This window comes from Acinonyx jubatus, chromosome B3 (assembly GCF_027475565.1).
Source record: "Acinonyx jubatus isolate Ajub_Pintada_27869175 chromosome B3, VMU_Ajub_asm_v1.0, whole genome shotgun sequence".
In the NCBI taxonomy this organism is placed as follows: domain Eukaryota; kingdom Metazoa; phylum Chordata; class Mammalia; order Carnivora; family Felidae; genus Acinonyx; species Acinonyx jubatus.
In genome coordinates this window covers 61140047-61154375 of record NC_069386.1, presented here as the reverse complement: position 1 = coordinate 61154375, position 14329 = coordinate 61140047, and the positions used below count along the sequence as shown (strand labels likewise).

The window sequence follows — 14329 nt, the reverse complement described above, 5'->3', positions numbered from 1 at the left end:
ATAAACTTAAAAAAAATTATAAAGCCTTATGATAACACAGGAAAATGCCCAACTAATGTTACAGGAAAAATAAAAATAAAAAAATAGTATGGTAACTGTAAAAAAACCTGCTCAGAGGAAAATAACAGATGCAAGCATCAAGCATTGTTAACATTCCACTTGGCTGGGTGACATAAGGTAGATGGTTTTTCTTGTTTAACCTATTCTGTGCTTTATTCATTTATACCCTTACCTTGTTCCAAAAATTATTCACGCAGCTCAGTGTGAATTTTCTATATAAATTAATATTGTCACAAAACATAATCCAGCTGAAGCCACAACTGCCTCCAGGAGAAAAAACTCACCCGCCTTCGCTCTCAGCATCTGTGAATGTGGCTCCTGAGGTGGCCGTGAAGTAGACAGAGCTGGAGCCAGTAGAGTCACTCCTCTCTCGGGCAAAAGGGAATCTCCGCCGCCGAGCCACTCTCTGGCTCTCTTCCATGTGGGATCTGAAAAGCAGGCCCCTTTAGAGAGGGTGCCATCAGGCCCCAGCCTGCCTGTTTTTCCCTTCCCCATGAGGGAAGCTCTTAACTACTGCTGCTCATTAAATGGCCAAGAATGGACAAAATCCTGGGTCTCTACCCTTAGGAGAACAAGAAGGGCAGCTCCCTGGCCCAGCCCCATTGGGCACACCAGGTAAGTCAGAACAAAGCATTTCAGCTGCTCCCACAGACCACGAGGCCCCAAAAGCAGCAAGGAACTTACGGAAGGCAAGGTACCAAGCATACAGCTTCCCTGGCAGTTATGGGAGAAGCTGTAAAACTGGCTTCTTCCTTAGGGACAGGCAGCAAAGGCCAGGACATGGCTCAGCTGAAAAGCTATAGGGGCTGGGAAAAGTTGAGGGGCGGGGGCGAGGCGGGACAGAAGGCTGCATCACTCACCGGACCTCCCCAACAATCTGCCCGGCAAGCCCCTGCAGGCTGCTCCTCAGCTCCTCCACCTCCCGCCGCAAGGCCGCCAGGCTGCTGAGCACAAAGTCCAGGCGGTCCAGCACCTCCTCCTGCCCTTCACGTGGAAGGCTGGGCAGCACTGCACCATCTCCAGCCTCGCCTGGGACTGCCCGCAAAGGCCTCACTGAAGGAATGACAGCAGACAATGACGCTCATGAGATAGAGTGAGGAAAAGATCTTGGACCTGGAATTCAAGAACACTTGCTTCTCACTGGAGCTCAATTTACAAAAACCCTTGAGGCTCAGACAGTATAGGTTCACAGGTAGGTCCTGGTAACAAGTCTCAAGTGACTATTCAAAGAAAAAAAATTCCAAGATCTCAATCTATAAACAAGAGCCCACTCTGTTCCAAGAACCTTCCACAGCAAGGCAGGTAACGTAAAATGCTTGCAAGACTTTAGTACCCAAAAGGCAGGACACCTGCCCTGCCAAAGGAAACAAAACCCCTTACAATGCCTAGCTCTCAAATACCAGGCAGTCGATACTCAACACACAGCAAAACTAAAATTGAACTCAAATTCTGATCGTTCATTTCACAAAGAATAGCAAAGACAACTCTGAGCTCCTCTTCATTTAACACCATCATAGAAGGGCAAAGAAAGGGGCAATTACTAAGAGCAAAGGTATACTGGGAATACCCCATCCACACCCCATGGGAAAAACACCATTACCAAGCCCTCAATTGAGTTCGGGTAAATTCCAACAATAAATGCTAACATCTGGTAGCTACCTAAGGCAATTGGCCTGGAAAATGTAAAAATAGGGAAGAACTAGGAAGGCAGGACCCACAGTCCAGGCAAGCATAAATGTGTTCAAGGACATCTAGTGACAGTGTAGGTCCCCATTACAATACATACCCAACAGCATTCAAGAGCAAGAGGGGCACCTGGGTGGCTCAGTAGGTTAAGCAACCAACTTCAGCTCAGGTCATGATCTCGCAGTTCATGGGTTCAAGCCCCGCATCAGGCTCTGTGCTGACAGCCTGGAGCCTGTTTCGGATTTCTCTCTCTGCCCCTCCCCCACTTGTGTGCACGTGCTTGCTCGCTCTCTTTCTCTCTCTCAAAATTAAACATTAAAAATTTTTTTAAAAAAGCATAGAGCAAGAAAGATTGGGGGAGAGGCGTGAACACACTGGCTTGATAGGAAGAGCATGCGACCTTGATCTCAGGGTGGAGTTTGAGCCCCACCTCAGATGTAGAGATTAAATAAAATTTTAAAAAAGAAAGGTCTCTGGGAACATGCCACTTTCTCCAAACAGCAGAAGAAAAATTGCTAAGAAGTTACAAACAAACCACAAGGGAAAAAAAGGAAAGACTAGCACACTCACAATACTAGGTTAGCAGCAGCTTATAAAATGCTGGCCAACAGGTGCAATCTAAATTGATAACTCTAGGGGTGCCTGGGAGGCTCAGTTAAGTGTCTGACTCTCAATTTCTGCTCAGGTCATGATCTCACAGTTAGTGAGTTCCAGCCCGCATTGGTCTCGGTGAGGATGGTGTGGAGCCTACTTGTAATTCTCTCTCCCTCCCTCTCTCTGCCCCTTCAACCCTCTCTCAAAATAAATAAACTTTAAACTAAATAAGTTGATAACTCTTTGAAGACTCTTCTAAAACTAACTTTTCCAATCCATCTGGCATTTGGTAATAAGAAAACACCCATTCCCAACTAACATGGGGTGAGAGGATATGAATGTGCCTCTATTACACACACATGAGGAGAGTGGCTTGAACCAGCCCTAGATGCTTTGGTCAAATGACTTAAGGTCAAAGTTTTGCAAAACGAAAGCACTACCCATTTCAGCTGTGGCTGGAAGCCAGCCACATTCAGCTTCAATTGCAGTAAATGCACTCCCAGTTCCATGCTGTGGAAGTCCACAGGACCAGGTGACCAGGCCCAGCCCTGCCACTTAATTGCTCTGTGACAACCTCAGTAAAGTTACATAATCTTTTTGAGTCTCAATTTTCTCCTAAGAAGGATTAAAAAAACCCTGAATAGTTTCTAAGTTCCCTTCAAATTCTAATACATAATTTAATACATAAGTCTCAAGACTCAATCCCCATAAGATTAGTTTTCCCTTTTGCCTTCTTTTGGACTTTCTCTCTACTTATTAAACACTTCACCCACCACTAAGCAAGTGCCTTTTATACACACATAGCACGTTGTGGCCTGAACTAAGCCTGAAAGCTAAACAATTTCACAATATACTTTCCTGGAATTATATGAAGAAGAAGAGAAGAGGAAGACTGCTTTCCTTTTCAATAAACTACAAAAAGGTGAAACTCTCATGCACCCCCCACTCCGTTGTCCTGCTAAACGCAGCCCGGACCCTAGGCCCATTCGTCAACCATGACTGTGGCCTCAGGAGACCGGCTCCTACCTACCCTGGCGTCCGGGCTCTGAGGTCTGTGTGTAGTCCAGGGAGTTAGGTAGGCTCTGGCTGTGGCCGTGGCGCTGGGTCCGTTTCCACCGCTGGCTGTAAAGGGCACACAGGAATCCAAGGCCCGCGGCGGTGCCCAGCAACAGTCCCAACCCGGCCTGGGCGCCGCCCAAGACCCCCAGTCTAGACATGCTTCATCTGCAGCCCACGTGAGCCACTGGAAGCAGGCGGGCAGGGGGAGAGAGATTCGTGAGCGTGGTCCACCCACCCCGAAGGCCGAGCCCCTGGAGATATCTCCTTGTCCAGAACCTGAGCTCCCGACTACCCTCATCCCCGTCTGGACCCTAAGGATTCCGCCAGACTCCTGTGCGGGACTGACGCGCCTCTCACCCAACCTGGACGCAGCCTCCTGTCCAACACACCCGCAGCCCTGATCTCAAAGTCAGGTTTCTGGGCCTCCAACTCCCTCCCACGACACTGCAGACAACAAACCCGCCGCCCCGGCTGCAAGCTTCGGGCCTCTCCCACGCCCTCGGAAGGCACCCTGGCTGGCAGCAGATCGACTCAGACCCTTACCCGACCGCTCGAAACCACGGGGACAGCAGCCACGGCCGCGGCCTCTCACTGTCAATGGCCGTGACGTCATCAAGCGGCGCCAGCAGCCCCACGCGCCTTTAGGAAGGGGCGGAGAGATGACCGCTTGAGGCTCTGCCTCCGCCTTTGCTTTTTCCAGGGGGCGGTGCCAGCTGGGAGCGGGAAAGGGGAACCAAAGAGGGAGGTGGAGAGGGAAAGAGCAGAGAGACTTCTGGGTCGGATACTCCAGCAGTACCACATTCTGGCCAGTTGAGGTTCCATTTCCCTCCAGTCACACCAGTTTTCCTGCTATTCCCAAATGTCTTTCTCTTTGCGTCTATTGTTGCTTCTGCCTGACCCATCATCTATCTGGAAAACACCACCCCCTTCCCGCCTTTCCTTGACGCTCTGTCATAACTCAGACTTTATTTGATTTTGGCTTAATTTGTTCATGCATTCTTTTTTTTTTTTTAATTTTTTTTTTTAACGTTTATTTATTTTTGAGACAGAGAGAGACAGAGCATGAACAGGGGAGGGGCAGAGAGAGAGAGGGAGACACAGAATCGGAAGCAGGCTCCAGGCTCTGGGCCATCAGCCCAGAGCCCGACGCGGGGCTCGAACTCACGGACCGTGAGATCGTGACCTGAGCTGAAGTCGGACGCTTAACCGACTGAGCCACCCAGGCGCCCCTGTTCATGCATTCTTAAAAATGTTTATTTATTTATTGCCTGGGGGGTGGGCAGGGAGAGCGGGAGGAGCAGAAAGAGTGAGCAAGAATTCGGGGCAGGCTGGCCCTGTCAGCGCACAGCCCCATGAAGGGTTCGAACCCACAAACCAGACCATGACCTGAGCCAAAATCAAGAGTCCCAAGTTTAACCAACTGAGCTGGCCAATCTCCTCTGTTCATACATTTTTTACTCGAACCATTTAAGTTCGAGTACTAGATAGCACCTTTGGCAGTTCAAATTAGACCAGATAAATTGTTGGTTACTCACAAGAGGTCCCTGAGTCATCAGGGGCAGCTTCTCCCTGCTGACACTTAACAATATAATATATGCAAACCCCAGCACTAAAAAAAAAAAAAAATCTTAAACCTTGCATTGTCTGTAGTACCTTAATCAACAGGGTTATAAACTGTTTTTCCATTTCCAGAATGTAAATGACATTCATTCCTCTAATGATAACATTTTTTAAATCTTTGGGTGAGGCTGAAACTTGAGTTGATCTCTAATTGCTTATATTCGTTCAGATACCATTTCATTTTTTAAAAATCTGTATTCATCAGGATTTCTGTGCCCACTGTGAAAATTAATAAAGGGAAACCTCTACAGTAGACAGAGGATATTAGAAGGGAAGGCTGGAAGGGGGAACCATTCCACTTTATGTCAATTACAGGCAGAATGGTCAATTATAGACGCATAACAGAAGAATAGCAACAGAAGAGAATCATCAAATACAGGCTCCAACAGAGAAGGATGTACGACGATTGCATCTCCTACAATAAATCAACTACCCCTGCAACTCAGCCAAAGAGAAACCACCATCACCTAAACTCTTGTTTCTTTCCAGTGGATTCATGTTCAGAACAACTCCTCCCAACTTCCTCTTTCTTCTCCATAAAATAACATTCCTTTCCTTTGTTGAACTTGCCTATGGTTTTGCTGTAGCTTGCTTGTCATGGATTACAATTCTCTGCTATTCCTGAATAAACCTGTTTTTGCTGGTGAAATAACTGGCAGTTTTGTTTTTTCAGTTTAACACCACCATGGCCTATTGATTTTTATAATCCACTTATATAGGGGCGCCTGGGTGGCTCAGTCGGTTGAGCTTCCAACTTCAGCTCGGGTCATGATCTCAGTCTGTGAGTTCAAGCCCCGTGTTGGGCTCTGTGCTGACAGCTCAGAGCCTGGAGACTGCTTCAGATTCTATGTCTCCCTCTCTCTCTGCCCCTCCCCTGCTCATGCTCTGTCTCAAAAATAAATAAAAACATTAAAAAAAATTTATAATCCACTTTTGTGATTTTATGCAACTTCTTGCAATTTAAAACACTAAAAATACATAGGTCACCGGGGTGGCTCAGTTGGTTAAGCGACCAACTCTTGATTTCAGTTCAGGTCATGATCTCACAATTCGTGAGTACGAGCCCTGCATTGGACTCGGTGCTGTCCATGCGAGGTTCTCTCTCTCTGACCCTCCCCTGCTCGTGCTTGAACTCTCTCTCTCAAAATAGACGCTAAAAATTTTTTTTCAAAACAAAACTAGAGGACTATGATTCCAGTTTTATCATCAGCATTTCTTGCAAGTTAAAATTTAGTGACAACTGAAATATCTACACCAGCCCTCCTCAAATCCTTGACTAGATATTATATACATATATTTTTGAAGATTTTATTTGTAAGTACACCCAACTTGGGGCTCAAACTCACAACCCCAAGATCTAGAGCCACATGCTCCTCCAACTGAGCCAGGCAGGCGCCCCTTGACTAGATATTTATTTACCTTTTAATTGTGAGATAGTTTACAAATAAGAGAGTACATTTAATGTATATATACATTATAAAGAACAATTTAAAGGCAACAAGGTTCCCAACCACAGCTTAAGGAGTAGAAATTTACCAATACCTCCTACTCATTTTTAAGGATTCAGTTCAAATAGTATCTCCTGAAATACACTAACTATAATTGTCTTGGTAGTGAGAAGAGTGTTTTTAATATAATTTTTCTATTATTTTTTCTCACTTTTCTGAGATATGCATGTGTTTCTTTTTTTTCTTTAATGTTTTTATTTATTTTTGAGACAGAGAGAGACAGAGCATGAGCAGGGGAGGGGCAGAGAGAGAGGGAGACACAGAATCCAAAGCAGACTCCAGGCTCTGAGCTGTCAGCACAAAGCCCGAGGTGGGGCTCGAACTCACGGACTGTGAGATCATGACCTGAGCCGAAGTTGGACGTTCAACCGACTGAGCCACCCAGATGCCCCTGCATGTGTTTCTTCAGTCATTAAAAAAAATGTTAACTTTTGGAGAGAATAAAAATTCATTTCCTTTGGGGAATCTTTCCAGCCTACCACCTTGGTGGACTTCATCTTTTTATTTTTCTTTGCTCCTGAGGTTTTATTACCTCTATTACACTTGGTTCCATGATTATTTGCTTTCTAGCCTGGCTACCCAACTGGAGTGTTCACTCCTCCAGGATAGGGTTCATGCTCAGTTTATCTCCACATGCCCTGAGCCTAGCACAGCTCCAAAGCAGAAGCCACCCACAGAAGCTGAATGTGGAGGAAGGAAGGAAAGAAGGAATAACCAATATCCAGGCCCTGCCACTTAGACAATGCTTTCATGATGAAAAGCTGAGTTGTGGAAGAACAATTTCTCCTCTTTCTGCAGGAGAGGAAGATCTGCCAGATAAACTGATTGTGGCAAGAGGTGAGGCCAGATGGGCAGACCAAGCAGAGGAATTCATTTCCCCCTGGATATTAAAGATGTTATCGTACGGGCATGTGGCTGCCAGAGCAATCAGCAGTGGGGTGGCTGATTCTGGATGGAGCTCTCTATCTTATGTGGCATCTGCAGACCAGTTTTTCAAATGTAATAAAGCCCTGGCAGCCTGAGATTTGCACTGCCTTCCTGTCTTCTCCCAGGCCCAGTCCAGCCTGAGAGAGGACAGCAGAGCAGACCCCAGATTCCTGTCCTCCTCTCTGACCAGAATAGGCAAGCCTCATCTACCTGGCTCTCCCAAGAGAGGCAACATAGCCAAGTGTCTTGGGACTATGGCTCTACTCTCTGTGTCTAACCATTAACATACTTAACACTTACTTACTTAACAAATTATTCTTCCTAGGGGCACCTGGGTGGCTCAGTTGGTCAAGCATCCTAGTTTCGGTTTTGGCTCAGGTCATGATCTCACCGTTTGTGAGTGTGAGCCCCCTGTCAGGCTCTGTGCTGATGGTACAGAAACTGCCTGTGATATTCTCTCTCTCTTTCTCTCTCCCTTCCCCCACCCCAGTTGTGTGCTGTCTCTCTCTCCAAAATAAATAAATAAACTTAAAAAAATTTAATATTTTAAATTAAATATTTAATGGCTATAAAAGAATATGTATGACACATGTAAAACAATAAATATTGAGGACATATATAACCCTTAGCACCCGGGTCCTAGTGTGAGAAAGAGAACATCACTTCTGCCTTATAAGACTCCTACATGGCTGTCCCCACCCGATTCCTTTCACTTCTCTCAGAGGTAAACACTGCTCTGAATATTATATTTATCATTCCCTTGTCTTTGCAATTTAATCACATATTTTTAATAGAAGTATAATTTAACCCTATATATTTTTCATCCCCAAACAATATATTGTTTAGTTTTGCAAGTTTAGAGCTTTAAGTAGAATTAGCATATGTTTTCCCATGATTTACTTTTTCACTTAGCATTTTTCATTGCTATGCAGTCTCCATTGTATTAATCAACCAGATACTCTACTCTTGATGGGCATAAAAACTGTTGCCATTTTTATGCTAATTACAAACAGTGCTGTTATAAATATTCTTGCACATGTATCCTGATGAGTAAGTTTTCTTGAGGTTTATCCAGAAACGGTTTGGCTGGGTCATATAAATGCACAACTTCAACTTTGCTAGATGATGCCAAATTGTTTTCCAGGGTGATTGTATCAATCATAACACTTTGCCATCCCAACAGTAGTGTTTCTGTTGTTAGACCTTTTCGCCCATACTCAGTGTTTACAGATTTATTTATTTAGTAAATCATTAAAGTAGTATCTTATTGGGGCATCTGGGTGGCTCAGTTGGTTGAGCAAAAGCCTGGAGGCTGCTTGGGATTCTGTATCTCCCTCTCTGCCCCTCCCGCACTCGCGCTCTTTCAAAAAAATAAATAAACATTAAAAAAAATAAAGTTATCTTATTGTGGTTTAAAATGTAGCTTGAAGGGCACCTGGGTGGCTCACTCAGTTAAGCATCTGACTCTTTTTTTTTTTTATGTTTTATTTATTTTTGAGAGAGAGAAGGCGAGAGACAGAGAGAGAGCAAGAACAGGGAAGAGACAGAGAGAAAGGGAGACTGAGAATCTGACGTGGGCTCCGTGCTGACAGCAGAAAGCCTCAACGGGCTCTTACCCACGAACCATAAGATCATGACCTGAGCCGAATTCAGTTGAGCGTCTGACTCTTGATCTCAGCTCAAGTCTTGCTCTCAAGGTTGTGAGTTCAAGCTCTGAGCGGGGTGTGAAGCTTCCTTTAAACAGAAAATAAATAAATAAAATGTAGCTGGGATTTCTAATGACATTGAACAACAGGTTATCGGTTTATTAACCACTTCCATTCCTTCTTTTGAAAAGTGCCTATTCAAGTCATTTGCCCAAGTTTTTTTCTACTGATTTATCCTTGATTTGCAGGAGTTCTTTATATATCCTGAGTATTAATCCTTTGTCAGTTTAACAAATCCTTTGTCAGGCATGAGTATCTTATCTCTCCAGCTAAGTTGTTAGTCTTGGAGGTGTAGAATAGTGGGTAGAGAGTACGGAATAATAAATTAGACCAGTAAGTATCCTGTAAGATTACAACTGCCTATTTCCCTTACAGCGAGCTCCACATCTATCAAAGTGCTGGGAGGCACAGAGCACGCCCTCTAAGTGCCCTTTATAGAGGTGAAGATTGTTCAAAGGCCAGGAAAGGTCACAGGCTGTGTCTGTTTGCTTTGTTTTTAGAGAACCAATCACGAGACAGATAAAGAATCATGAGTTTTCATATTTTGAAACATCTAGATGAGGTCGTGGACACACCGAGGTGCACTTGCTGCTCCCACATTGGTGGCTTGGTGCCAAGGATGTACTTTGTTTTGCCCCAGGTGTTGCCTTGTGATTTTCTGCGCGTGCGCTTCATCTTTCCAGCTTCGCGGGAAGCTCTCCAAAGCATGGGCCAGATTCCGTCGGTTTAAATCCCTCCGGGACTGGCACACAGCCAAGCGCTCAGTTCCTTTACACATTTACCAATGGGGCCACAGAAACGCAAGATTCCGCTGCTGTACTAGGAATTACAGTCAGGGAGGCGGAAATGCGCAGTACACACGGGTATTTTAGCTGCTGCCACAAGCCTCCCACCGCTTTCTCCTGGGCGCGGACGGAGAACGTGTACTGGGGACAGAAAGTGGGGATCCGCTAAAGCCTTTAGAGGTGTGCCTGGGTGGGGTGGGCTGGAGCTTGGGAGGCTTCAACAGGATAGCCAACTGCTCCCGGCTCCGCTTCACAGGGACGGGGGTTGGGGACCAGCAGGACTTTGGAACCTACTACTGGAGGTGTTGCAAGAAAGAGGGCGCACACTCTACACGCACGCTTGGCACCACAGCTCGCTGCAGCCAGCCGAGCCCCGCGGGTCACCCCCTACTCCAGGCCGCGGGTGCGGGAGCGTCCTCCGCAACCCGCACCCCTCCGTCTGCCTGGACCACCCGCAGAAGCAACTTGGCCCTGAGTGCAGGAGGCGGGCCCCGAATCGCCCCGAGTCGGGGCGCGTCACGAGCGCCCGCTCCTGATTGGCCGGCCGCGGCTGTCACGGGCCGGGCGCACTGGGATTGGTGTCGCCCGAGGCCAGAGCTGGAGTAACTGGACTCCGGGCGGCCGCTTGCAGTCCCGGAGCCTGAGGGGCTGGTGTCGGCGCCGAGCCCAAAGCCCTGGGTGGGAGCCTGGCAGGGACGCGCGCACCATGCCCTACCTGCTCATCAGCACCCAGATCCGCATGGTGAGTACCCGCCGCCCGGCGACTTGGACAGAGTTGGGGCCGGGCCCGGGCCGAGGGGGCTGCGACTGCACCTTGGCGCCTCCCTCTGAGGCAGCGCTTGCCAGTGACTGGATCCGGAAGCCGCCCAGGACACGCCCCCTCGGGCGGAGGAGCCGAGGCTGCGGAACCAAGTCAACCCGGAGCGCCGGACTCGGGGAGTCCTGGCCGGCCCGGTGCTTCCAGGGCCGCGAAGGGGGCGGGGTGCGTGCATCCCCGCGGCGGAGGGAACTCCGGGGGCTTGCGGCTCCTGACCTACCTGTCCGCCCGAGGAAGCCAGGAACCCCTGGTCTCATGGCGCAGCAACCACGGCCCTACACAGAGCCGCTCCGCAGGGGGTGGAGGTGGGGGTGGTGGGAGTGCAAATACTTGGGGGAAAGAGGTTTGAAAAAGAAAAGGACGTGCTGAGGCGCCAAAACACCTCTGTCAAGTGCCTGGCCCTCAGGCACTTCCAGAAAGAGCTATCCCTGAGCCCTTAGGAAAGACAGAAGGAGGAGACAGGCCCTGTGGTTAGAGGTGGGAAGATCATTCCGGAGTCAGAGTGATGCCCCTTTTTCTGGGTGCAATTTCGTCGTCCAAGGCAGAGTTGGTGCCTCCAGGAATCCCTTTTTAACTTCAGAATAGTTTGACTGGGCACCTCCGCCTCTTCCCACTCCCCAGTGCTTTGGTGATCCATCAGCGGGTGCACCACTCTCTGGAGGTGAAGACAACAGGAGAGCTGTGACAGGAGGGGTCTTGGCCGTGTCCTAGGGCAGTGGCTTGAGAATCAGTTACTTGTGCAGTTGTTAAAATGTGGACTCCTGGGCCCCTCCCCAGAACTCCCCAAATACTAAGCCTGGGGCTTGGGAATTCGGTGCTCTTCAGGTGATTTTTTTTTTTAATAGAACAGCTTTACTGATGTATAGCATACATATACCACAGAACTCACGAATTTAAAGTGTACAATTCAATGTTTTTTACTTTTAATTTTTTATTATTTAAAAAAAATTTTTTTTTAACGTTTATTTATTTTTGAGACAGAGAGAGAGCATGAACGGGGGAGGGTCAGAGAGAGAGGGAGACACAGAATCTGAAACAGGCTCCAGGCTCTGAGCAGTCAGCACAGAGCCCAACACGGGGCCTGAACTCACAGACCGTGAGATCATGACCTGAGCCGAAGTTGGCCACCTAACCGACTGAGCCACCCAGGCGCCCCCAATTCAATGTTTTTTAAAGCATCCTCAAGAGTTGTGCAGCCATCACCATAATCAATTTTAGAACATTTCCATCACCTTCAAAAAACCTATACCTATACCATGCATGTTAGCCGTCATTCCTCATTTTCTCCCAAATCCCCCAGCCCTAGATAACCATAGGTTACCATTTCTATGGCAATATGTCGTCTTTTTGTGTCTGGTTTCTGAAAACTTACATGTTTTCAAGGTTCTTCCATATTGTAGCATGTATTTGTCTTTATTCTTTTTTTTTTCCAAATAAGATCCAGCGCATGTGTAGCTGTATCATTTTATTTATGCATTCATCTGTTGACAAACATTTAGATTGTTTCCACATTTTAGTTTTTGCAAATAATGCTATGAACATTCCTGTACAAGTTGTATGGACATGTTTTCATTTCTGTTTTCCAGGTGATTCTGATACACATAGACACGGGTAGTGATACTTGGCAGGAAGTTGTCAGCAGTTGGGCAATGACCAGCTCAGCTTGGAGGGACTGGGGAGGCCTCACATGGCCTGGCCTGATCACTGAGGGCCAGTGAGTTTCCTCACCACACTCTCCAGCCTTGACCTGAAACTGGCTCAGGGCCAGCAGGCAGGGGAGGAAGGAGAGAGACCTTCCACCTCTCCCAGGCCGCCAGCCAAGCAGCCACTGTGGCTTACCTTGCAGGAGGTGGGCCCCACCATGGTCGGCGATGAGCACTCAGATCCAGAGCTGATGAGGTATCTGGGGGCCTCAAAGAGAAGTGTCTTGGGAAACAACTTGTAAGTAGTGGCATTCTTCAGGATCCCCCTGCCAGCCCCTAAACCTGTCCGTTTCCTTTAACAAAACGAAGCCCAGGGACGATGCCACCGCCCAGCCTCAGAGGCCGTGCCTGCATCCTGGGGTTCTGTCTTCTATAGGGTCGGTCCCGTCTGCGGCTTTACCGCAGCCCCCAGGCTTGCTCTGAAAGCATTCTCACTGGGCCTCCCTTCACAAGGGAGCCCCAGGACCCAGTCCAGCTGGGTGTAGGACTCCATAAGTGGACTGTTCTTTACTCTGCCCTCTCATCTTGGAGCTGGACCCCATCAAGCCAAAGATAGGCACAGAAAAGTTTCTCTCTTGAAGAGCTGGCTGAGTTAAGAAAGCTGAACTCTAGAAACAGGCAGCAGGCAGCCTGGGTCCTACTTTCAGCTCAGCTGCTGCCTTGGAGCTCGTGAGAAGGGTTGGCAGAATGAGCCTCAAAGAGGGGAAAGGGGAGGCAGGCTGGACCCGGGCCCTTGGGTCAGGGTTGGAGGGCTGAAGCCAGCCCCATTCCTTTACCATGAGCCATTTGTCTCGAGATGCCCAGCTTGGGGCTTGAGCCCTTTATCTGATCGACAACCCTGAAAGAAGGGACAGCAAGCATTCTCCGTGCTAGAGAGCAGCACCCAGAGCCACTATTAGGGGCCAACCTGTTGCTCCAAGACTGCAGGACAGACAGGGCAACAAGAGGGGGCAGAGCCTTGGGGGAGGACCCTGGAGAGAACAGGCCATTCCTCCAGAATAGTGCAGCGGCCCAGGGCACATGGGGCTGTCATCAGACTAACATGGGTTCTAGGATCTCAATAACATTTGGAAAGCTACTTAGCCCTCCAAGTTTTATATTTATAATTATAAAATGGGAATAATAATGGTACCTTCCTTAGGGTATCGGGAAGAAGAAAGAAGATATGCAAGCCAAGTGCTTAGCTGGGGAGGGGGTGGGGAATGTGCACTTAGCCTGGCACCTGGAAGGCACCCAGCAAATGTCAGTCACTACTAGGATTCCTGACAAGGCCTAGTCATCAGCAGATACTAGTTTTACTTGGGGAACCTGTGCTGTATATCCCCTCATGCTGTCCCCCCTTCTCTTCACAGTTGTGAGTACTTTGTTAATGACCCTCCTCGAATAGTCCTGGACAAACTGGAACGCAAGGGCTTCCGTGTGCTGAGCATGACAGGCGTGGGCCAGACGCTGGTGTGGTGCCTGCACAAGGAGTGACCCTCTCACACTGAGGAGCAGACGGCACACCCCTCTTTTGAGCGGTTGCCATGGCCCCCGATCCGGAGTCCCTGTTCACTCACTGCCCGGCCCCTCTCTTCCCAAATTGTCATTTTCCTCAGCCCAGCACCACTGGGCAATGAATGGCCTTTTCTGAAACCTGCCTCAGCCAGTGGGAGAGGGCAGGGCCCCTGCCCTGGTGCTCTCAGCAGCCCCTCCAGCTTCTGGGCCTGAGAGCCCTGGAGGAGGCCATGTTCTGTGGGAGCCACGAGAGCCAGGTTGTCCCCGGCCAGAAACTGGGAGCCCGTGAGGAGCATGGCCCCAGGACTGGGCGGGAGGGTCCTGCGTAGCTAGTCCAAGCCAATAAAGGACTGTGATGAGTGGTTGC

At 48.4% G+C, this 14329-nt stretch overlaps 2 protein-coding genes across 4 annotated transcripts in view; one reads left to right on the top strand and one right to left on the bottom strand.

Moving 5' to 3' along the window:
* Positions 1 to 11034, bottom strand: part of RMDN3 (regulator of microtubule dynamics 3) — a 26565-nt gene extending 15531 nt beyond the window's left edge. Inside the window, exons 1-5 of one of the 3 annotated variants that reach the window (XM_015064924.3) lie at positions 10661 to 10765; positions 3943 to 4112; positions 3371 to 3583; positions 921 to 1113; positions 345 to 488 (exon numbers count right to left, since the gene is read on the bottom strand). In XM_015064924.3, the coding sequence (XP_014920410.2) occupies positions 345 to 488; positions 921 to 1113; positions 3371 to 3557 (524 nt within the window). In that variant the 5' untranslated portion in view covers positions 3558 to 3583; positions 3943 to 4112; positions 10661 to 10765. Of the gene's footprint in view, positions 1 to 344; positions 489 to 920; positions 1114 to 3370; positions 3584 to 3942; positions 4113 to 10660 lie in introns of all 3 variants that reach the window. The other 2 variants (XM_015064922.3, XM_053224152.1) reach the window with 2 other exon arrangements.
* Positions 10071 to 14329, top strand: GCHFR (GTP cyclohydrolase I feedback regulator). The gene is made up of 3 exons (XM_027066966.2): positions 10071 to 10687; positions 12609 to 12703; positions 13818 to 14329. Exons 1-3 carry the CDS (start codon positions 10652 to 10654, stop codon positions 13939 to 13941), a joined length of 255 nt encoding a protein of 84 aa, XP_026922767.1. The 5' UTR covers positions 10071 to 10651; the 3' UTR covers positions 13942 to 14329.

Coding starts and splice junctions, on each gene's coding strand:
- GCHFR (XM_027066966.2), top strand. CDS start 10,652: ATGCCCTACCTGCTCATCAGCACCCAGATCCGCATG. Junction 10,688..12,608: donor TCAGCACCCAGATCCGCATG/GTGAGTACCCGC, acceptor CTTACCTTGCAG/GAGGTGGGCCCCACCATGGT. Junction 12,704..13,817: donor AGTGTCTTGGGAAACAACTT/GTAAGTAGTGGC, acceptor TTCTCTTCACAG/TTGTGAGTACTTTGTTAATG.